Source organism: Camelus bactrianus, chromosome 4 (genome assembly GCF_048773025.1).
Source record: "Camelus bactrianus isolate YW-2024 breed Bactrian camel chromosome 4, ASM4877302v1, whole genome shotgun sequence".
NCBI lineage: Eukaryota > Metazoa > Chordata > Mammalia > Artiodactyla > Camelidae > Camelus > Camelus bactrianus.
Genome location: NC_133542.1, coordinates 89,697,779 through 89,723,477, shown reverse-complemented (window position 1 = coordinate 89,723,477; position 25,699 = coordinate 89,697,779). Strand labels below are relative to the sequence as shown.

The window sequence follows — 25,699 nt, the reverse complement described above, 5'->3', positions numbered from 1 at the left end:
TTTATTTTCAAGATGCGGCAGAAGCCACCAGGGAAATCAAAACCCAAGCCACAGTGAAAATCCATTTCTCCACTTCACACCCACTAGGATGGCTATAGTCAAAAAGTCAGATGATAATAAGGTTGTTGGTGAAAATGTGGAGAAATTGGAACCCTTATACACTGCAGGCAGGAATGTAAAATAGTTCAGTCACGGTGGCTAACAGTCTATCAGTTCCTCAAAACTTAAAGTTACCACATATCCACACAAAAACACATACACAAACACTCATAGTATCGCCGAGCAGAACTCTATGGGGCCTCCCGGGAACAGACCTCCCCACAGCACGTCCTTGGCCTGCTTCTTGTCTGTAGAAAAACTTCAGTCTCCTAGGCTTCCCTGAGTTCCAAAGGGGACATTTAATCAGAGAAGTGAGAAAATGCAGAAAGAAAGGAAAAGAGTCAAGCAAGACAAAATACTAATAGTTTAGCCGTTAAACAAAGTCAAGGACCTTTAGCTCCTCCTCAAGGGCTGTAGATCATATTCTGAGCCCTGGCCTTTGAGCTGTTCTGCAGACACTGAAAGCCCCACCAGGAGGAAGGCGTTAACTGTGTGCTGCCCATAAGCACGCAGACTCCAGACTGGGTGGAACCAGAAGGTTGATAATGTTGACACGTGATGACCTCACCACCAACCAATCAGAATAATGTCCATGAGCTGATCACACACCCCACAACCCCCCTCCCTCATCCTGGCTTTAAAAACCTTTCCCTGAAAGCCTTAGGGGAGGTCATATCTTTTAGGCACTAGCTGCCTGGACTCCTTGCTTGGTGCCCGGCAGTAAACACTGCCCTTTCCTTCACCACAACCCAGTGCCAATAGATTGGCTTTACTGCGCGCGGGCAAGCAGACCCAAGTTTGGTTCACTAACAATAGCAGCATTATTCATAATAACCAAAAAGGGGACACAACTCAAAATCCATCAACCAATGAATGGATAAACAAATACACAATATTATTTAGCAACAGAAAGAAATGAAGTACTGATCACATCCTGATACAAGTATGAATGAAGTACTGATACAACAAGAATGGACCCAGAAAACATTACGTTAATTGAAAGATGTCAGTCACAAAGACTACACATCTTATGATTCCATGTATAAGAATTGTCCAGAATAGGCAAATCTTTAGAGACAAAAAGTAGATTAGTGGTTGCCTAAGGCCGGGGGAGCACAAGGGTTGGGGGAGGTTAGCACTAAGTGATCTGGCCTTCCTTTCGAGGAGTGTGGAATGCTCTACAGTTGACTGTGGAGATGGCTGCACAACCTGTGAATATACTCAGAACCACTGGATTATATGCTTTAAATGGGTGCATCGTATGCTATGTATTGTAGTATTATATTATGATATAGTTTTATATTATAGTATTATATCCCAATAAAACTTTTAAAAAAAGATATCCCCAGTACCTCCATTAAACAAACAAACAAACAAATCTAATTACTATCCCCCCCCAAAAAAACAAAAATAATTAAAAAAAAAAAAGAAGAAGAAGAAAAAGAAGAAGATGCACTTGGTCCCTCCTACAAGTTTTGCCCTCACCAGGTTAACTCACTAGGTAGGATACGCCTGGGGGTGGGCCTGGATTCTTCTGGGTTCTCCTCCTTTCTTACTTAGTGACTTACTTAGGAAATGACTGATAACTGAATATGAGGCGTTTTCCAACATAGAACGTGCTGTATAAATTCACAATAGTTCAGGTGCTCCACGAATAGCACAGCAGCCCAGGAGGAGGGGAGGCAGTGAGGCCAGGAGAGGCCCAGAGAAGGAGGGAGTTTGCCACGACAAGGGGGCGCATTAGGTCTCTTATTTCTCTCTGCTTAAGCTCTCCTGGTAGGAGAATGGATCTCTGCACATCCAGGACAGTGAAAATGGCTCTCAGGTATTTCACAAAATATGATATAATAAAAATAAAGACTCACACAGCACAGCGGGGCCACTGGGAGAGCCAGCAAGGAGAACCAAGAAAGAAGGCGAAACTTAAGTCTTGGGACTGAAGGCTTGTCCTTTCCTCCCCGTTCAGTAAGCCCAAAATAAACAAATAACTGCTGAACCTCTTGGCTTTAATTTCATGCACAATTTTCAGTTAGGGTTCAATGCCAGGAAGCGTTTCTGCCTCAGCATCTAAATAATTCACAACTGCTCAAAATATCTACCAGGAACTCGCATCAGGGATAAACCCACCCCGCAGCACGGCAGTATGAGCGTCTCCGTATGAATTCCCGAGCTGCTGCCTGGTCCGCCACCCGCCGTTCACTCACCTGGAGGGCAGAAACCTGCTCCTTCGGTTCGGCCGCTTTCTGAAGGGGCTGCTCACAGCTGACATCTCTAGAGATCACACCTTAATTCCTTGAACTTTGTGGTCTTGGACAGACCAAGGTTCAAATCTGAGCCCACTGCATACTGGCTGTGTGTCTGGGACAGGATCTATCTCTTGGCCCATTTTCCTCACCTATAAAATAGGGATATTAACTCCCACTTCATAGGGCTGCTTCTGAGGATTAAATGAGATGAAGGGTGCTCAGCATAGGAGTGGGTACATGGTCCACAAATAGTAGTGATCACCATGGCTACTGTCGTAATTATTTGGTAAAGTGTATCCCTTCTGTATTCTTTCAGCTAACCAATATTTGTACTGAGCGCCTACAGTGTCCCAAGCACTGGGGATGTTCTGGACACCGGATGCAGCAGCATCCCTGCCCTCACGGAGCTGCCAGTCTAGTGAGGAAGACACACAGCAAACAGGCACCAAAAGGACTGAACAAGTTAATAAACAGCCATAAGTGCCATGAGAAAAGTGACAAGGAGCCATGTGATTGGGAGTGTCATTTCAGAGGGAAGAGTCAGAGAGTGTATGTGATGGCCCATTAAAATTTTGTCTGTTTAGTAAATGCTTCCTGGCTGATAAACTGTGATTGAAAAATCTTTCTAAGCCCTCTTGCAAAAATACGCACAGGGACTAACATGGTTCCAGATGTACCCAATACCCTCACTGCAAGGCACACTCACATGCTACCTGAGCAAACATCCAGGACTTCCCTTTCTGTTCTCCTCGACCCTGAAGCCCGTCGCCCTTTTGTCTTCCCCCTGCCTGTCTGGGGTCCTCTGGGATCTAAGCAAGTCACTATGCCCTGGAAGGAATCTCACGTGTCAAATGTCTTTCAGCATCTCTGACTATTTTCCACACATCACTGAGGGAGTGGAATTTTAAACAGGGACCTTAGGAGGAAAGGTCCTCTCTGAAGACATCTTAAGTCTGCAAGACACCGAGGTGAGCAGAGAAAGAGGGGAAGAGCACGGAGGGGTTCTTCACTGATTCCAGTCATGCTGCAAAGGAGGAAAATTAAATGACACGACAGAAGAAGGAGTGAGGACACTCCCCAAAAACCAGGATGTGACTCTGAATCATCCAGCACAACTACAAGCCCCCCACAGAGAATAAAGGAGTTGAGAGAAGCCTAAAGTGGACTCCAAAATTTCTGGGGGGATTCAGAGCCTGAGACAAAAACCCAATGTATCTTATCTCTAGTTCTAGAAGTGTTAGCCAAGCCAGCCCTATAAAACGATTTTCCATGTCACTTGGCCTATACAAACTACAATCCAGTAGGGTTGATATTAGTCCCTAATAAAAGAAGATCATTAGTGTTCTCTGAAAGGAAACAGAAAATTCTGGGAAGATGCACCAAAAAATAAAAAAATAAAAACAAACAAACAAAAAACTGTGGAGAGTGGTGACCTCTGAGGAATACATCTGGGATCTAGGGTAAGAGAAACTTTTATTTTTCATTGGAAAACCTTTTGGACTGTATGAACTTTTACTACTGCTCCATAGTAATTATTAAAGAGAAAAGATACTGTCTCCAAAATAAATGATGGAGGAGAATAACTGATTTGAGAGGTGCTAATTATTAATAATTACAAATTTTAATTTCCTTTGTCTAAATCACTAGATGACTCAATCAAATGGGATTCATCCCAGGTATGCAAGGCAGAATCAACATTCAAAAGTCAATTCATGTAATCCATCACAACAAACTAAAAATGAAAAATCACATGATCATACCAATAAATGCAAAAAGAGCATTTGACCAAATCCAGTACCCATTCATGCTGAAAACTCTCAGTAAACTAGAGGGGAACTTTCTCAACTTAATAAAAAATATTTACAAAAAAAACCCTACAGCTCATATCATACTCAGTGGTAAGAAACTCAAAGTTTTCCCACTAAGATCAAGGTAAGGATGACCCCTCTCACCACTCTTTTTCAACATTGTATTAGAAGTTCTTGCTAACGCAATAAGGCAAGAAAAGGAAATAAAAGTACACGGGTTGGGAAGGAAGGGAATAGAACTGTCTTTGTCTGCAGATGGCACGATCATTTATGTAGGAAATCTGAAAGAATAGAAGGAAGAAAACACTCCTGCACTAATAAGTGGTTATAGCAAAGGCTGCAGAATACAAGGTTAATATACAAAATCAATTTCCTTCCTACATACCAGCAATGGACAGTTGAGTTTGAACTTTAATCACAGGATGTCACTTATTTCTAGGTACAAAAGAAAACTACAGCAATGTTAACCAAGCTCACATAAACAGTGCCTTATCATGAAGTTGAAAGAACTATGAAAATGGAAGTCTGGATGCCTGGGTCCCAGTCCTCTCTGTCACTCATCAGGCTAAGTGAGTCCCTTCTCTTGTCTGGACTTCAGATGCTCCCTGAGAAAGATGAAGGCATTGGACTCAAAATCTAAAATCTTTTCCAACTTTCTAAGTCCTCTCTGAGGATAAAGGCATATGTTTCTTCTCCAAAATGTCTTACATTTTTAAAATTACAACAGTAACACGTGCTTACCCAAAGTTCAAGTGATACAAATGTATGCAGAGAAAAGCAGGAACGTTTTCCTGTGCTGCTCCCCACCCTGACTCTCAGTTCCTCTCTCCTTCCAGATTTAACCACTATTAAGAGGCTGACCCTGTGCTGCCCAGTATGATAGCCTCTGGCACATGCAGCTATTTAAATTTAGATTGTAATGAACTAAATTTAAAATAACATTGACAATTCAGTTCCTCATTGACACTTGTCACATTTTAAGTGCTCAACAGCCACATGAGGCTAGTGGTTACCAAACTGGACAGCACAGACACAGAACAGCTCCATCATCACAAAGGCTCTATTAGATAGTGCTGATCTAAAGTTCAGAGACGACCTTTTTCAATTCTTCTCACCTCTGATCAACAGTTATTTCCGGAAGCCCCCACCACTACTTCCATCAGGCCCTCTCTGGCTGGGCTTAGGGCTACCCTAACAGGTTAAAGAGATGAGTCACGTTGGAAAAGTCTGTCAATTTCCTGAAGGACACAGGTCATGGAACCACAGCCACCCTGACAGCATATAAAAGTTTAAAACCTTAACTAAAATCTTGAAAACTCCAGTGCTCCTCAGGGTGGTACTTTTCAAAACTCACTAAAGCATTCAAAGCCTGAGATCAAACACCCAATGCATCTTACCTCTTGCCCTGGAAGTGCAGCCAAGCTGACCCTGCAAAACAATTCTTCAGGTTATTGAACCATACAGACCATGCCTCAGTGGGGCTGTCCTAATTATTCCCTAGTAAACAGCAGCCAATATTGTTTTCTAGACTCCAGCTGTCCACTCCATTGTCTGCACAGTCTGAGTTGATAATTGCCAACACCCCACTGCAGGTTATGGACCTCTCTGTTGACATAGAAAATCAATGCCTTTCTTTTAATTCCTCGCAAACACCATGCCTTTGCCTATGCTAAACCCTTTGCCAAAGGTCCTTCTTTTCCTCACTATACCCCTTCTCAACACCCTCCCCCAATTTAGGGGCCAGACAATGCCTACTTTTTCTTTAAAACTCATCTGAGACATCATCTCCTTCAGGAAATCTTCCCTGTCCTTCCCGGGTTGGATTAGGAGCCCCAGTGGCTGCTGCAGAATTTCCATATTCGAGACACTTTGAGGGTGAAAATCTGGTAGGAAGCAAGGAAGTGGTGTGTGTGACTTCTCTTGAAATCATATTTTATAGCAAGGTACAATTTTGGCTAAGATATTTGCAAGAAGAAGAGCAAAGTTCTTAAAGATGCTTTTATTTACACTTAAATGGGAATGAGAAAGTATCAGTGGTCCATTTCAAAGAATATCCTTCTAAGGAGCAGTGACTTAGGAACAGAGTTAACAAGAGATTATAGGAGGGTTACACCTTCCCCTAAGCCATACCATGGCTCCTTCACGTGCTCCACTTATGTCCTAGTGCTCTTCTATCGCAGTAGTACCACCTTGAAGTTGCTCATGTGTCTGTCTTCTCTACCAGACTGGAAAGGACCATATTCTTACTTATCTTTTTATCTCTGATATTCAGACCAGTCCTTAGCAGAGGTGCTCGGTCACTGTCTGTTGGATGAATGAATGGACAGGTGGGTGGATGAGTTAACAGATGAATGATGGATGGGTGGATAGATGGATGGGTGTATGGAAAGAATGGCAGGGAACAGTCTCAATCTTAAATCTTGCCTTCAGAATAAAATCTCCTCCTAAAGGGTAAAGATCTTGAATCTCAAAGTCAGTGGCATGTTCTCTCTCTCTCTTTCTCTCTCTCCATTCCCAGTAACATCAAGAAAGTATTTCATATTTAACAACTTCTCAGTACATTGACGGGAAAAGGCTGGTATTTCCCACCCAGTGAGTGTACTAAAGAAAGACTGGGGGAAAGAAATCTTTAACAATAAATATTAGATTAGAGCAATAAAAGTCTCCCTTTCTCTAATGGAGGTACAATTTGGAGATAAACTTAAACCACCTTCCTCTCTGTGGCATATGATTAAAATCTGCTTTGTTCTTCTAATTTGCTATTCTCAAATTACCACATGGCTGCTGGCGCTGCAAACTCAGACTTCACGGCTGCCCTTGAATTACTGTACAACTTTTCCTCCTTTTTTCCCTTTTAATCAGCACTGAACCAAGAAGGTGCCATCTACACCTGGTGGAGAAACGATGTCTCCAAACATGGAGACAAAAGGTGTCATTCAAGGTGCTTCCCCCCACCCCCACCCCCCGCCATGGTACTTCAGCAGAAATACATCTCCCTTGAGGTTTGGGAACACAGGAGGTGAAGTTATCCTTGACAAGGCTCCAGGTGGCATGAAGTGTTTTTTCCACCCCTGACTCCAGAGATTTTATTATTACTCTTCTACCTAAGCCTTCAAAACAAAGAGAGCCTGACAAGGATGTAGCTAGTGCCTAACCAAAAAAAAAAACAAAAACAAAAACCTTATTTTCATATTTTTCTGGCGGTCTTCTAAATACCACGGTCCAGGATTACTAAGAATTTGACTTCCAGAGCCAATCTCAAAACAACAAGGTAAATAACCACAGAGGATCAATAGAAAATTCTATAATGTCAACTTTCTTCTTTTTTTCTTTGTTAATTTCTTGAAAGTTACTTTGAAATTTTGAACTATAAGCAATGTATGCACCATGACAAACATGTAAGGGAAAGGGAGGATATCTTTCAATTTTCTAGTAATGTTAGATGCCAAAACATTCATAAATATCTGATAAATTAATAGCAATTTTTATTTTCACATGGCTCATTTTATTGACCTACATGTTGACTAGAAGAAAGTACAGAAGAACTAAAATTGTATCCTTAGATAACAGTTCTAAGACATCAGTACAATATCTTTACCCAGAAATGTGGTCAGTGTGAGATTTTTTTCCCTTGTGCTAGTAAGCGTTGTCAGTGAAAAAGAATTATATCATTTAGACTACCAAGGAAGATTCAAAAACAAAATAGTGGCAGTATTTAGTGTAGGAGGAGCAAGTCTATAACCCAAGACACCATACCCTATCCTGATTTTGCTATAGGTAGGCAACTTCAGGCAAATCACATAGCAACCCTGGTTCTCAATTTAATCAACTAGCTAATACACATTATGAACATACTACTCAAGGATATTAAGAGGCATATGAGCAGAGAGAAAGGATGATGCTAAACAAAGAACCAACAAATTCCCACCACCATTAACACTATAGACAACACTTACAGATCACAAGGACTAACGTTATTTTCAGAACAACGGGCAGTAATGTGTGTATAGACCAGCCAAAAACTAACATCAGCTAGTTACATCAAGGAAGAATTATCAGCCAACTTATTGATTAGGCCTTTGTCCTCTCTTCAATTAATAAGGCTAATTAGTTATTGATTTTTTTTTTTTAATTTTATTTTTTATTGAAGTGTAGCTGATTTACAATGTTAGTTTCAGGAGTACAGCAAAGTGATTCAGTCATGCTATACATATGTATATTATTTTTTCAGATTCTTTTCCACTGTACGTTATTATAAGAAATTGAATATAAGTTCCCTGTGCTATACCGTAAGTCAACTGCTGATTTTTTTGAGACTGCTTAATTTTGTTATCAATCCATTAAATGACATTGCGTTTGAATTTTCATAGTTTGTGTGTGAAGACCCTGATTCAGTCAATCCTTTCCAGGCTAACATTCACCATCAAGGCCTAGTGCCTTAAAGCAGCAAATTATGCTTCTGAGGTGAGAAAGTAATAAACCAAACCTTAATCTGTCAATATGCTAATTGCTTTCCCTGCTACAGAATAATCATATTTCAAGTCTTAGCATAATAATAGATATATCCAGACAAAGCTCTGTTGTACATCTAAGATCCAGGTCATTATGTTGCTAATATTAAATTATTTCTTTGAGCAATTTTATAGCACTTGGATTTATTTTAATTAATATCCACAATAATACCCTGAAAACTAAACAGAAAACAAAATTTGCCATAGGAGATGTCTGAGACATAAATAAATACGAAGTAAAGGATCAATTATTGCAGCATAATTTGCAAAACTGCTCTTCACATAATGTTTACTTCAACTTTGTACCACATTGATAGAATTTTTAAATGTATTATCTATTTAATGTTCATGACACCATCTCAAAGGACAACTTCTCTAGAGTGAAAATCCTATGTTTTGTAAATCAGAGCCTTGCAGCTGAGAGAAGACTTTTTTCATTTGTTAGGTCAAGCTAGGAAATGAGGATTAAGAAAGGGAAAATGCTTTTCCACCAAGAACACTGACTTGAATGCCCTATTTGCAGAAGAAAATGGAGTGAAAATGGAGGTGGGAGCTGCCAAACAAAGTAAAAATGATCAAGCACTCTTGGAAAGAACTCCAGAGCTCAAACTCCACTGGTTTGATCTACAAGGATGCCGCAGGCAGAAAGATAGGCAAAAAAGGAAGCCCTATCATGATGGTTTCGTTCATACCACGTGGTTTCTACCACTACTTACATGATTACTAACGACTCCCTTATCTGTGTCTCCATGCCAGACCTCACTGATGACTTTTATTCTTTATTTCCAATTTCCCACCGGGAATTCTCCCCTCAGATATCTCCACTACAGGGACCACAGAAGCAACATGTCCAAACCCATCATCTCCTCCCCTAACCTGCTTCTCCTTTATTCTGTCTTCTCAGAGCCAGCTTCATCCAGCTTAGAAGGACCCCACACTTGGTTTAATGGTCTGCTGTTGTGATCTTGAAATTCTTAATAATTTTTGGACCAGGGGCCCCATATTTTCATTTTCCACTGGGTCCCCGAAATTTCTGTCCGGTACTGGATTGGCATCACCATTACCCCTGTCGCTGAAACCAACCACCTAATCCCAGATTCTCCCTTTCCTCATTTCTATAACCAATCATGCTGTTTCATGCCCACAGTTGTACACCAAGCAAGAGCCCACCTTGTTTGGAATGCCTTTTCCCCTTTTTCAAAGAATTGACTTCCACTTTTCTTTAATTATTAATCAAGTTGCATCAATATCAGAGATACTTACTGATGCCCGGGTCTCATACAGATGCCTCCTCTTGGTCCTCCACCCACAGAGACCTGTCCCTACATCTGTTATTCTGTCCTTGAATCACGATCTTGTCTCTCTTCCTCCAAATGATGGTGGGTCTCTTGATGTCTGATTTTATTTTTTTTTTATCTCTGGTTCTCAGCTATGTGCTTGGCATATACAAGAAATTTTTTAATGTTTACTGAATAAGATTGATGTATTTCAAAAAAACTTTACTAATTCATTTTTGGAAAATACAATTGATCTATACAAATGTTCTTTCCTTTTAGAATGAGCTTCATTTTTTGCAAAGTGATCCCCTCATTTCCCTCCTGCACCTTCCGGGAAAGTCACCACAACAAACAGCTCCAGAGCTTATGTTACACCTCAAATGCATTTGCCACTATCCTCTGGGGTCACTGTCCCTCGAGGTCACTTCTGCAAGTGCAAACAGCTGGGTCCCCTATGCCTCTGGGAACTTCCAAGCACTGCTGACTTATACACAGTGATTTGTTTGTGCCCAGAAGTTGCCAGAGTTCCTCCACAAGGCCACCAAGAGTCCAGGATGCAGGAGAGAAGAGTGGGAAGTGTGGCCCAGAGGGACAAGAATTCTCTCATTAACCCTGGGCCCCCGTGTGCTCTCACAGATCACCAGATTGGCCATCATATGAAACCTTGTTTGAAAAACAATCTCTTGGGGAGACACTGCTTTGGGAAAGCAAGTGTTCTCCTTACTTGCTACAAGTAATAAACCCCTCCTTCTCTTGATCTGGCTGGTGAAGGGAGTCCAAAGGAATCATTTCAGCCCTAGCCTCACTGTCTCATGAGCACTTCAGTCCCTCATAATAGACACACCTGGATGGATTTCTTTATTCATTCATCCACGCAAACATTCACTGAGCATCTACTGAGGGAAATGTGCCAGGTGAGGTATTATCAAGGAAGATGAGGGCCAAAAAGTCCCCACACTCAAGGAAATTAAGAGTATCATTATGAAACAGACAAATTCCACAAACAGCTTACAATTCCAGGTGTGGTGCACAGATCAGCGGCCCGGCAGCACCTTCTGGAAGCCTGTGAGAAAAGCAGAATTTTGGGGCCCTCCTCAGGACCTCCTGAGTCAGAATATGCATATTAACAGCAGCACAGAAGATCCACACGAATATCAGAGACTGAGAAGCGCTGACACATCCCTCCCAAGAGCTGAACCTCTTTTTAGCCTGAATTAAGTTCAAATCTCAGTTGCAAAACCTGCCCTGATGGCTCCTGCTCATAATCCCCCTTTTTCCCACCTCTGGACTCCAATTCTGGCTCTCAGCTACTTCACAGGAGGGGCAACGTGACTCCTCCCCGACGCCAAGCGGGAGCTGGGGGGAGGGGTGGGGGAGGTGGGGGGCTCGTACCCACTGCCTGCACTCTCGCCCCTGAGGCTCACAGTAGATTCCCCGGTGAACAAGGTCTGATATTTCCATTCTTGCCATGTTTTTAAGAATTCCCAAAAGGCCTCCTCAGAAAAAGAAGTAACAACTTAAGAATTTGATGACTGACGGGCCCAGTTCAAGCAGTTTACATTTTAAACACTGAATGCATTGTCTCTGTATATTTTCCATAATCAAAAGAGGGGCCTCAAAGTAAGACAAGGCTTTATTTAACTCTTAGAATTGGGAAAAAAAAATCAAGATTCAGCTGGATACCAAGTGCAATTGGGAAATGCTGTTGAGAGTAGAGCCTGGCCTTGTTCTTTTGCTCAAACACTGCGATACACACGTATGCATGCACGCACACGCGCGTGCGCGCACACACTGTACACGGGTATATGGTTAATGCTAAGAATTCCAAATAGACATGTACACATTTTCCGTGTACACTTTGGGTGTTTTTTTATTTAATTGACATCATTTCAAGTACTTATAACTTGAAATCTTGGAGGTTCAAGATGTATGGGAGTTCTATGTTGTTTTATTTAGGGTTCTTTAAAATTTTTCATGAAATTCAGTATATTGACAGTTACCAAAACCCGAAAATTCTTAAGCTTGTTGCCTCAAAATTTCTTTACACAACTGAGGATCTACAGAACTCTTGTTTACTTGGGTTGTATATCTCAGTGTTTGCTGATAATTTTTTAAAATATTCAATTATTGATTCATTTTAAAATAATAATAATAAACCCATTGTACATGAACATACATATTTTATGAAAAATAACTTTATTTTACAAAGCAAAAAAACTAATTCAGTGAGAAAGTAGAACCATTTTACATTTTGCAAATGTCTTTAATGCCTGGCTCAGTAGAAGACAGCTGGATTCCCACATCTGTTTCTGTATTCAGTGCATTGCAATATCACATATCATGCAGTCTCTGGAAAACTCCACTGTATACTTGTGAGAAAATGAAAGTGGAAAAGGCAAACAACATCTCAACAAGGGTGACAAATAGAAAAATCATTTTTTCAATGAATGACGCTGGAACAACTGGATAGCCACATGCAAAAGAATAAAGTTGGACCCTTACCTCACACCATACATGAAAATTAACTCAAAATGGATCAGATGTGGAGTGGCTATTAATGGGCACAGTTTTATTTGAGAGGATGATAAAAATGTTCTGGAATCAGGTAGTGGTGATGGCTGCACAACCTTGTGAATATACTAAATCTACTAAATTTTACACTTTAAAATGGTGAATTTTACAGTATGTGAATTACATCAATAAAATAATTAATAAAAGACCTAAATGTAAGAGCTAAAACTATAAAACTGAAGAAAACATAGGTATAAGTCTCAGGACCTTTGATTACACAATAGCTAGCTGTGGCACCAAAATCACAAGGAACAATAGAAAAAAAAAATCAGATTTCATCAAAATTTTTAAAATTTTAACACCATCAGAGTAAAAGGACAGCCCACATCCACAAAATGGAAGAAAAATTGCAAGTCATATATTAAATAAGGGGTTTGTATCCAGAATGTATAAAGAACCCCCAGAATTCAATAATAAAAAGACAATCCAACTTTGAAATGGGCAAAAGATTCAAATAGACAGTTCTCCAAAAAAGATACCCGAACGGCCAACAAGTACATGAAATGATGTTCAACATCATTAGTCATCAAAGAAATGCAAATCAAAGCTACAATAAGATATCGCTTCACACCTACTAAGATGGTTATAATCAAATAGACAATAACAAGTGTTGACAAGGATGTAGAGAAGTTGAATCCGTTGTACATTACTGGTGGGAAGGCAAAATGGTGCAGCTGCTTGAGAAGATAGTTTGGCAAATTGTTCAGTTCAAAAGATTAAACATAGAATTACTATATGACCCAGTAATTTCACTCCCAGATAGACACCCAAGAGAAATTGCAAATTTTACAGGAATGTTCACTGCAACATCCTTTGTAATAGCCAAAAGGTGGGGGGGGGGGGCGGAACTAAATTTCATCAACTGATGAACTGATAAAACATGATTTATCCATACAATAGAAATAGGAAAAACATGGAGGAACCTTAAAAACATTATGCTATGTGAAAGAAGCTAGACAGAAAAGATCACGTATTATATGATTTCATTTTTATAAAATGTCCACAATAGGCAAATCTATAGAGACAAAGTAGATGAATGGTTACCAAGGGCTGAGAGGTTTGGAGGAAGCGAGAGTATGGCTACTAAAGGGCACAAGGTTTCTTCTGTGCATGATGAAAATGTTTCAAAATTTAATGCGGTGACGGTTGCACAGTTCTGTGAATATCTTAAATTGTACACTAAGTGGGTGAATTCTGTGGCATGTGAGGTATATCTCAATAAAACTGTTTTATTCAGAAGAGGCAAATAACATCTTAGTACCTTTATGAAATTAGTTTGAACCTTGTATACAGAGCCTCTGAAAGGATCTCAGGGACTTCTGGCAGTCCCCAGAACACACTTCGAGAACCACCGACCCAGACAAAGCATCTAGTGTGGATACTGTGGGTAATCTTCCTAGCAACCTCTCCCCTTCCCCTCTTGCTCCTGCAGAAGAGAGCCTTGATTTTCAGGTATTGACCTCTCCCCCATGCAGACCACCAGCTGGAAGGAAGTCGATTCCACTCCGAGACCCAGTGTTAGGTTCTGGTCACCCATTCCCTTCCACTGATTACAGTCACTCATGCAGTGTGGGCGCGTGACCTAGAAGTCTGATCAGAATGACTGCAGCATGTTGGCTTGGAATGCTGAGTCGGAAATGGTTTCTCTCTTCCTCTGGAGGGTGTTCCATGGAAATGTGAGAACTGGAATTACCATAACCAATTCGCTATCAGGTCTGAGGACAAAGCCTCCCAGGATAGTCCTTGAATTAGGTCCTTACTTAACTCGGGACTTCTGGATATATGATCCAGTAAATGTCCTTAATGTTAAAGCCAGTTTCAACTAGAATTTGTCAGATGTAGTTAAAAGCACTCGGCTGATAAACTGTCCAAATGACGTGGAGCTAACAGTATTGCACTCTCTGCACAGTCAATACACTCTGTCTTTGCTCTGAGGACATCAAGAGATAAGATCTTAGCAGACCATTGAAATAACATTACTTTTTTGTCAGAATATACTTAATACAAAGAGCTGGCCCGTGTAATCTAGGCCTAAACACATCAGAATTAGACCACAGTATTTAACAAACTGTCCCTCTCTTCTGTTCCTTTTGTGTCTGCTTGTCACTGTACTCTGAATGGCATTCCAGATAAGTTTGATAGAGAAAAGTGTTGGATCGCCCTTACTAGCAGAAAGGGTGTGGCTGTCAGCTAGACCATGCTCAGATTTCACCAGCAGGATTGTTTTGGGGCCTGATACACAGCACATATGTATGTTTGTACCTGAGCAATTCCTGTTGCAGTAAACTACTGTCCCTTTTTTAATCAACTAAATTAATGAGAAAAGTATTCTACACTTGTGTGATGTTTTAACATTTACAACATGCCTTTACAGACATCATCTCAACAATCCAAAAGAAGTTAGCAACTGAGGAATTATCATGCCCATTTTGCAGATAAAAAACGGGAGGCCCAGTGACTCGCTTAAGGTCTTCCACAGTCAGGAAGTGATGGAGTCTGAGTTTAAAGACATTAGGTTATAAGCTAAAGCTTTCCACTACTTAGGATTAAATTTAATATACCTTCACATAATAGTAAGACAACAGTCAATATTTTATCAGCTCTTCCTATGGGCCAGGTACTAAGCACTTGGCATATATTCCACATTTAATTGTTATAACAAGCCCATGAGGTCTGTGCCATTATTATCCCCACTTTACAGATGAGGAAACTGAGACCCAAAGAGGTAAAGAGTCTTACTCAAAATCACCTGGCTAATCAATGGTAGAACCAGGGTTCAAACCCAAGCAAGTCGCACTCCAGAATGTAAGCTCTCAACCAATTGGTCACACTGCCACTTCAACAACAGCAGACATGCCTGCTCTGTACAAGATGGCTCGTAGCTGCCCAGAATCTACCAGCTCAGTAGGAATGGAACCGATATCTAACAGCACAAACTACAAAGGATTATGCTATAACTTTTCTTGTTACAGAATTTGATCACACAGAGATTGCCTAAAATATGCCAGGGCTTAGCGAACATCTTATTAAACTTTCCTGCCCATTTTATTGTAACAATAATTGTAACTCAATTTGACCTATTCTGAAAGAAACTACTGCTTCCTTAACCAACAGCACTTTCCCACCCTCCACTACACACACACATACACACACACACACACACACACACACACCCCCTCTCCAATGCCTCTATGATGTCAAAGCCCACCTCCCATTATAGGGAGTGAAGAATGCAAATAACAACTTTACACATTCCTAGACTCTTTGTAGCTAGGGCATGGGTGTATGATCCAATCCTGGCCAATGAGATCTGATGGGAAGACTGATGGGGGCCTCCAGGAAAGGTGTTCCTCCGTGACAAAAAGAAATGCAGGAGGAAATACCACCTCTAATATGGTGGGTGTGGTGGTGCTGGACCAACATTCAGAACGACTGCAGTCACCCTGTAATCATGATGGCCATAAGTGACATGGGTGACGTGTTGAGGATGGCAGAGTAGAAAGATGGAAAGCACCTGGGTCCATGCAGAGCTGCTGAACAACTCTGAAGCTGCCCTACCTCTGGACTTCTCATTAGGTAAGATAATAAGTGTCCTTATTATTGAAGCCACTTAAACTTGGCCACTCTCTGATTTGCAGCCTAAAGCATCCTAACTCTCAAGTCTCAAGCGGCAGCTTCAGAGAAGAAAGAGGTCTGGATTTTGAGTCAAATGAGATAGGTTCTAACCCACTTACTTGCCAGGTGACCCAAGTTGCCTAATCTCTCTAAATATTTTAACACTTAATAACAAAATAACAATGGAGGTAATGAAAATCACGTGAGATCACGTGAATACAACCACTCTGTCAACAGCAATGTTTCATTCAAATGTAATTGGTCTAGGTAATAATTAAACTATAGCCATCCATTCTAACGCAACTCTCTTGCTTTACAAAAGAAGAAACATTGATTCCAAATGTCAAATGACTCACTTAATGTCACACAATTGGTTGGTTACATAACAAAACCACGAATGTCCTGATTCCCAATCCACTGTTGTCATGCTACCCTCATGCTGACAGGCAATGACCTACGTTAAATATTGGGCCAGTGGCATTCATTCATTCAACAAGTGTTCATTGAACACAACTATATGCCAGGTTCTACTCGAGGTAATGAAAACTCCTTGATGAACAGTAAGGACCACAAAATAAAGTTCCTACTCTCATAAATTTAACAGTCTAGAAATTATTCAATAGACATCTATAAATAATTGTTAAGTGCCTACTATGTGTGAAGCACAATGCTTGGATTTCTATTCAAATACAAATACAAGTTCCCAGCCAATTACAGTGATACCAGCCATGTTTACCAGGATTTGCTAAAAATAAATAATGTGGAAAGTCTGTATTTTAGTCCATAAAGTCAGCATTAAAAATGGCAAGTTCATTAAAAGAATCTGTGAATGCAATGCCAGCATCTGAAAACATGGACAGAATGGGGAAGATGGCGAGAACTCCCTTCTCCTTAAAGCAGCAAGACTGAATGAAAGAAGTTAGAGCTAAGCCATGTCGTTCTACTGTCTCCAGACTTCAAGGGTTGACTCAGCCAGAAAAGCCCAGCAGGGAACATTCAGCAACTCTTCCCCTTCCCGGGGCCTCTGTCTGGTGCCCTAGACTCTCCTTTGGCTCCCCACCCATTTGGAATTTCTCTACCATTCTACCTAAATATTCACTTGCAAATGACAGGACAGGACAGCATGCTAGACCCTCTGAAGAGACAGAGCAGGTGACTCTTGGCATTGCCTACTGGAGCTGGCTATCAGGCTTCTGACACTGAGCCATAAGGTTGTTTGTTCGAAAGTTTTCTTTGTCAATAACCACCAAAATTATATAACTTGGAAAAAATATTTTAATGCTATTACTTTGCAAAAAAAAAACATCCATAACACGCATTTTGTACAGGTTATAGAGGGACGGAGGGTCTGTGTGACACTCCTTTAACTTTGTGAGTCCCTGGCATGGAGGAAAAAGGCAAGCAAGGAAGGAAAGACAGATGGATTCCCCAGGGCATATCCTGGTGACTCCAAAAGGATCTTTAAAAAAAAACATTTTGTTCTCACCCTAAACAAATGGAAAGTTTTTTGTGACCTTCTACTCAGAAGTGTAATTTCAATTCCCGGGTTTGAAATACTCTAGGAAGGTCTAAGGTCCAAAATCATCCAAATAAAACCTTTTAATTCATTTTAATTGGTTAAATGATAATCACTATGTGGGGCAGATGTGACTCCAAATAAAAGATTTGATTTTTTTAAAGCAATGCCAAAAATCAACATTTTGGAACATACCATTTTAACCTCTTTGGCATCAATTGGCCCGTGCAAACTCTAACGTTCCAAATTGTTATTAGACTGGCTACAATTTATTGTTTCCCAGAACACCAGACAACAAATGCATGTCCTTTGGAGAATATCTATTCTAAGGAAGGCTTCCTCCCCAGAAGGGAAAAAAACAGTAGTGTCAACTCTGATTGGGACAGGATAGGGAAGACAGAAAGCTAAGAGAGCTCAGGAGAACTAAACAGCCCCACCCCCTGCTGCCAGCCCCTTCTTTATCTACACATTCAACATGAGTTAAAGTTCTCGCACACCTATTTTAGGACTTAAAGCAAAGTGCACAAACTACTCTCTGGATCACAAGACAGTACATGCCAAATGCTTCTGTGCAACCCTGTGGCAGCAGAAAAACTGCCTATCCTGCTAATCCTTTTATTATTAAGTTTAGCAGCAGTGTTCAGCTCATAATGAAATTCAAGATCCTCCAGAAAAGTCAGTGAGAGCCTACTTTCCTGGGAGGTCATAGGGCACCACACTCCTGACTTGAAACTTACCCAGCTGTCGCTTACAAATTAGTTGCCACTGTCACCATGTCACAAACTCTCATAGGAAAAAAAAAATGGAAAGACCATTCATTCATTCTTGGTTAACACACAGGGCAGAGGCAGATTCTCATTGCTGGGAGACGCTGCCCCCATTCTTCTCTCACAAGAACGGGGTAGAGTGCCCAGTATTTTAAAAAACAGCTCAGTCCTGGAATTTCAAGACTTGGGGTAGGTGAGAAGAGGAAATCCCAGAGATAAGTAAATAGATTTAAAAGTCAGAAGCTAATAGTGCTGAACCCTGACACGACCTTTCCAGATTGCACACCCCAAATGAGTAATGGTTAAGGCACCCTTCTGCCTACATATACACGCACTGGAAAGTACACACACACACACACCCCATTACAGCTTACACTAGATCTCCTGCAAGCCCAGAGGCACTTAATAGCCGAGGATGGGGCTCCCAGCAAAGCTGCCTTCACTCAAACAACTCTGGCCTTCTCCAACTTTGGATGAGAGCAAATGTCCACCAATTTTCTAAAGGGCGCTCTTTCCCGGGACCCCGATCCTGCAGAGTTCCCTGCCTGCTGGCCTCACAGCCCTTTTCCTAACTCTGAAACACTCAGATTTCATATGATTTCTTTTTGAGGTAGCTCCAGCTCCGCGCAGAACACGCCCCATCTTTTAAGGCTGGAGCCCCGGGCTGCCTGGCCTCTTCCACTCCTGGGAAACTTCGCCGCCGCCCCACGCTGAGAAGTAAAGGCCACCAGTAGAGGGGAGGCAGGGAGCGGGAGCTGGCCCCTGGGTCTCAGGGAACCTTCGGAGCCTGGGCGCCAGAAAAAGAAATGAGTGAACCCAGGCTGGTGCATGACTTCTCCACGTGGAGGAAGGGAGGAAGGAAGAGTGGGCGACATGCAGGTACCCCTCTCGGCTCTTGGAGCTCCTATTTCTCGACGGGGTAGGGAACAGTGGGGTTAGAGTCCTCCAGCAGGCAGCTGCCCCGCGCCCCGAGCCTAGGCGCAGCGAGACGTGCGCTCAGGGTGCAAGCTAGAGGAAGGGGCCCGGGAGCAGATAAATTAGCGCGCCTGGTGCTCCGGGGGACAGTGCCCCCATCCCTGGGCTGGGCTCGCAGCTTCAGAGGGCGGAGGAAGCGAAACCTGGCTTTCTAGCAGGCTCCCGGGTGGGTTTCCCCTGCCCGCGCACGCCCACCAGCAGAGGCCCCCCATCTCTGCGCTCAGCGCGTACCCGGTCTCCCTAGCCCCGCACCGCCAGCACCTGGATGTGGCAGGAGATCTCCGAGTCGTCCAGCAGCCTGATCGTGCATTTCATCTCCTGGCTGAGCGATTTGATGCTGGAGCTCCGAAAGTGGATCATTTTCATGGTCCTCCTGCCTCTCGGCACACAGTGGCAAGAGGCGAACATGCACCACGGCCCGGGGAAGCGAGCGGAAGGCTCGAGGCCGGCGCGGCGCTCGCCCGCGCGGACAGACACTCGCACACGCACGGACCTGGACACCCGGGCGCGGCTCAGCCCCGGAACAGCAGCGGCGACGGGCGCCTGCGGCCACACATGCCGAGCGGCCGGGGCGCGGCAGGCGGGTCCCTCCCTCCCTTAGCTCCCCTCCCTCCGCTGCCTCGCCTCCGCCTCGCCCGCTCCTTTCCCTGCCTCCGCCCCTCGCGCGCGCTCCTGCGCCTCCCTCTGCCGGGGCTCGCTTGCAGAGGATGCCCGGAGCCCGTGACCCCCGGCTGGCTCGCGACGCACTCACTCCCACGCGCGAGGAGCCGCGGCAGAAGAAGGCGGAGGGAAGGCTGGCGCTGGTGGCCAGTGGCCTGCTCCACCGCCGCCGCCTCTGCGTCAGGCTGGGCCCGGCAGCCTCCTCCCTCTCCGGCCGCTAGAGCTCTGGCTCCTGGTCGCGCTCGTCCCTGCCCCGGCTCCCCCACGCGCCCGACAGCGCCCAGCTCGGCTCGGCTCCAGGGACCTGGCCGCGGGAGGGGGTGGCCGATCCTGCCCTACACCCGCAGGGAGGATTCCACCGCGGGAGAGGATTATTGGACCAAGGGCGAACCCCGAGAGTGACTTGAGGCCCTGGCCCGGCTACAGCAAAAATAAGGCTAACAGTAACAATACCTGGTGCTCACGGGGATTTTTGTAAGCCTTTATTTAATATTAACTGGGAGTCAATCTCCTTCTCTAAGAAATTCAGAACCTTCCTTAAGCAATTTCTCATTTTTGTCTCCGGACATCTCAGTATGATCTTTGGTAGCAGTACCTTAGACCTGAGCAAGAGGGTTCCTACCCTGCCCCTCCACCATCCCCCCCCCCCTTGGGGGTCTTCCTTTTACTCCCCCGTTGCCCAAGAATGGAGGTGTGCGCCTTCCCGTTTTAGGATCTCTGGGTACTGGTGACCCTGGAATTCCGCCTCCAGTATGTTGGAGATGGGGGTCTCCTGCCCCTTTGTCTTCCCCAGAGTGGCTCGAGCCCTGTGTGATGCGCCCACAGGCCCAAGGGCGGCCGTGGAGGCAGGTGGATGGAGGTTGGATGTGGAGGCCAGGACGTCCAGGAGCGGGAAGAGGAGGGGCTCTCGTCCTGCTGCCTTTTACTGAGCTAAGCATGCTTATTAAGAGTATTTGTTAGAGGAGGGACTTATTGTCCAACTTCCAGCTCTTGCTGCAGCTGCACAGAGGTCCCTCATCCTGTCGTTGGGGTGGGGAGAGATGGCCAAGCCATGTCATACAGCAGATACACTCTGATGGTCCATGTATGCGCCAGGACTCCCCGTGGGGTTGGGGCCTGCGTGGCAGTCGGTTTCCTCCCTCCGCCTGCTCCTGCTTCCTCCCGTGTTGCTAAATTCAGTCTCAGCATTTGATTCTGGAAACCCCCAACTGTCAAGATAGCAGGATGGAGTGTATTTTATTTAACAGTTGATAGCTTGATTACTGCTGGTAAATATTTAGATCATAGTCTGTGGGTCTCCATGTGTACCCTTGTTCTGGGCTGATGAATGTTAGGGCAGGGCCTGAAGGGGAGGTCAGTGTGGAGGGTCTGGGAAGATGTGGACCAGATTCTTAGCCCCACTACTGGCCAACACTGGGGATCCTGGGAAAGTCTCCTCCTTTCTTTTCTCAACTTCAAAGGCGAGCACATCTGTGTTTGTTCCACCCATCTCACAGGTGGCCGAGACGCTGGGATGACAAGGCCAGTGGAGGGCAGGTGACAGTGTGTCCTCTGTAAAGCTCCATATGCATATGAGATGCAGTACTGAGACTGTCCCACTCCAGCACGAAAACTGCAGCTGGGGTTGAATCATCTCTCCCACCCCAAAGAGCAGATCTAAGATAGCCTAGAGATCAAAGAAAAGTCACCTTTCAACATAACCCAAGCTTTTCTTTAAAGGCGACATACTTCTCCTTCTTTATTATAGCTCCAAAAGAGTCATGCTCAATACCCCAAAAGTGTTACCTCAAATTTCAAGGAAGCAGAATAAGGACAGTAGGACAAAGGACAGAACGAAGATCACCCAAAACGGGATTGCAAGCAACAGCATTTTGAGGAAATGAGAATCTGAGATTGGCTACCTGCCTGGTTTGGGAGGCTGAGATTCAACAAATATAATGTGGGCTCTGGAAGCCCTTGGAATACGTGGAAAAATAGCTAATACCGTATATGGTCACCAGAAGCAGAGTACCCACTGAAGGCAAGGCTTTGAGAAACCAAGTGGCCGTGGTCAAAAAATAACATGAAGAGCAAGAGGAATTCAAAAAATGAACTCAAGAGATGAGCTTAAAACCGGACCATTTGAGGAAAAGCAATGACACACTCAGAGTCCTAAATTCTCAGCTCACGACTTTTAAAAAGCTATATTCTTTCTATGACAAGAGCTAAAAGAAATTTTTTAATTGAGCCACAAGGCTAAAAATCAAACTCAAAATTCTGTCTACAAGTTGCCAAATTACAAAGTCAGTTGAATGATCAACCTCACTAGATTTCATGAGAAAGAGAGATCATCAGGGAAGAGTGGGAATCTGGGAATAGAAATGGGACCATAAATGGGTAATTCGAGCTTCCAAGTCCCTCTTGACAGCTGAAGCAAAGCCTTTTCCCGTACCCGTATGGAAGACTTGTTTGCCTTGTTTAAAGATTATTCTGACCTCACCTGAGGCACTACCTTGGAAACGAAAGCCTATCTCCTTGCCACCCCTCTGCCACACCTACCACCTCTGACTACTCTCATTCTTAATGCTTATATTAGATCCAAGCACACTGGGAAAACCAACTACAAAGTCAACTCCAGGAAGAAAAAGAATTGCAAGGTTTTGCTAATTTAAATTGAAAAGTATGTGTGTAAATAAACCTAAATTTGTTGACTTAATTTGCACTTTCCAGTGACTTCCTACTATCCAAATAAATTGACACCTGCCTTTGCCTTTGACTGCCCGTTAGATGATCATAATTCATCATAATTTGGTTTTGGTCCGTGAGATGCTTTGCCTTTCAGATAAATATAAAATATTTAGTTTTCTTGTAAAATTAATTTTCACAATTTTTCTACTAATATAAAAATAAGTTTGGTTTTTCATTGTTGACATTATTTGCTATTAAATTACTGATTGACTTTTATTAATTCTTCCTTCTTGCTTTTTATTTTTTATTTGCTTCTGAAATTTTCGGTTAGCCAAATTCAGGGTATTGCTGGAATTTCTTTGTATTTCTTAAAAAAAAAAAAGAAATATAATGAATCCTAATCATTAAATGTACTCTTACAATTTCAGGAGGCTCATTTTTAATATATTTTGTGCTATATGGGGTAGTAATATTTATGTTTTGTGTATTTTCGGAATTTTTATTATTTAAGTGAAAAATAAATTTCAGTTATTCCATTTTGTTTACTATGCACTCCACTTCTTTGAATTTTTTATGTTATTTATTTAACTTTTTTTTTAATGTATTGCACTTTTATTTATTTATTTTTTAGAGGGGGAGGTAATTAGGTTTACTTATTTATTTACTTTTAGAGGAAGTGCTGGGGATTGAACCCAGGACCTTGTGTATGCTAAGCATGTGCTTTACCACTTGAGCTATACCCTTCCCCTCCATTTAACTTCTTGTTGTAAAATACACATAACATAAAATCTACCCTCTTAACTATTTATTAATTGAGGTCTAGTTGATGTACAACAGTATATAAGCTTCAGGTGTACAACATAGTGATTCAGTTTTAGAAGGTAATGCCCCATTTAGAGTTATTACAAAATAGTGGCCTGTGTTGTACAATATAACCTTGTAGCTTATTTTACACATAATAGTTGGACCTCTTCATCTCCTACCCTATCTTGTCCATTCCCCCCCCCTCCTTCTCCCCTGGTAACCACTAGTTTGTCCTCTATATCTGTGAATCTGCTTTTTTGTTATATTCACTAGTTTGTCGTATTTTTATAGTCCACATATAAGTGATATCATACAGTATTTGTCTTTCTCTGATTTATTTCACTTAGCATAATATCCTCCAAATCCATCCATATCGTTGCAAATGATGAAATTTCATTTTTATGGCTCAGTAGTATTCCATTGTATATATATCATATCTTCTTTATCCATTCATCTGTTGACGGACACTTAGGTTGCTTCCATATCTTGGCAACTGTGAATAAATGCTGCTGTGAACGTTGCGTTGCATTTATCTTTTTGAATTAGTGTTTTCATTTTTTTCAGATATATATCCAGGAGTAGATTACTGGGTCATATGGTAGTTCTAGTTCCAGTTTTTTGAGAAATCTACATACCGTTTTCCACAGTGGCTGCACCAATTTACATTCCCACCAACAGTGTACAAGGGTTCCTTTTTCTGCATATCCTCAGCAACTTTTGTTATTTGTGTTCTTTTTGATGATAGCCATTCTGACAGGTGTGAGCTGATATCTCATTGTGGTTTTAATTTGCATTTTTTTGATGATTAATGATATCAAGCATCTTTTCATGTGCCTGTTGGGCATCTGCATTTCCTCTTTGGAAAAATGTCTTTTCAGTTCTTCTGTCCATTTTTAAAATCAGGTTATTTTTCTGATGTTCAGTTGTGTGAGCTATTTATATATTTTGAATATTAACCCCTTATTGATCATATCATGTGCAAATATTTTCTCCCATTCAGTAGGTTGTCTTTTCATTTTGTCAGTGGTTTCCTTTTCTGTGCAAAAGCTTCTAAGTTTAATTAGGTCCCATTTGTTTATATTTGCCTTTTATTTCCTTTGCTTTAGGAGAGAAATTTAAAAAAAAAAAAGCTACAATTTATATCAAAGAGTGTTCCACCTAGGTTTTAATCTAGGAGTTTTATGGCTTCCAGTCTTACATTTAGGTCTTTAATCCATTTAGTTTATTTTTGTATATGATGGTAGAGAATATTCTAATTTCATTCTTTCACAGGTAGCTGTCCAGTTTCCCCAGCACCATTTACTGAAGAGACTGTCTTTTTTCATTGTATATTCTTGTCTCTTTTGTCTTAGATTAGTTGACCACTAATGCATGTGTTTATTTCTGGGCTCCCCATTCTGTTCCATTGATCTATGTGTCTGTTGTGCCAGCATCACAATGTTTTGATTACTGGAGCTTTTAGTATAGTCTGAGGTCAGAGAGCATGATTCCTCCATCTCTGTTCTTCTTTCTCAAGATTGTTTTGGCTATTCAGAGTCTTCTGTGTTTCTATACAAGTTTTAGAATTATTTGTTCTAATTCTGTGAAAAATGCCTTTGGTATTTTGATAGGGATTCCACTGAATCTGCAGATCGCCTTGGGTAGTATGTTCACTTTAACGATATTAATTCTTCCAATCCACACACATGGTATATCTCTCCATCTGCTTGTGTTGTCTTTAATTTCTTTCATCAGTATCTTCTAGTTTTTGGAGCACAGATCCTTTGTCTCCTTAGGTAGGTTTATTCCTAGGTATTTTATTCTTTATGATGTAATTGTAAATGGGATTGCTTCCTTAATTTCCCTTTCTGATAGTTTGTTATTAGTGTATAGAAATACAACAGATTTCTGTATATTAATTTTGTATCCTGCAACTTGACCAAATTCACTGATGAGCTCTAGTAGCTTTTTGGTGGCACCTTTAGGATTTTCTATGTACAGTGTCATGTCATCTGCAGTGACTGTTTTAGTTCTTCTTTTCCAATTTGGGTTCCTTTTCTTTCTTTTTCTTTTCTGATTGCTGTGACCAGGACTTCCAAAAGTATGTTGTTTAAAGTGGTGAGACTGGGCATCCTTGTCTTGTTCCTGATCTTAGAGGGAATGCTTTCAGCTTTTCACCACTTAGTATGATGTTAACTATGGCC

The 25,699-nt window shown here is 42.1% G+C and overlaps 1 protein-coding gene across 4 annotated transcripts in view; it reads right to left on the bottom strand.

Moving 5' to 3' along the window:
- The window catches only part of FRMD3 (FERM domain containing 3), a 296,579-nt gene that overhangs the window by 236,819 nt on the left and 34,061 nt on the right, over positions 1 to 25,699 (bottom strand). Inside the window, exon 1 of one of the 4 annotated variants that reach the window (XM_010967414.3) lies at positions 19,647 to 20,727. The exons of 2 other annotated variants lie outside the window; for them this stretch is intronic. In XM_010967414.3, the coding sequence (XP_010965716.1) occupies positions 19,647 to 19,793 (147 nt within the window). In that variant the 5' untranslated portion in view covers positions 19,794 to 20,727. Of the gene's footprint in view, positions 1 to 19,646; positions 20,728 to 25,699 lie in introns of those variants that run through there. One more of the 4 variants, XM_074363127.1, reaches the window with a different exon arrangement.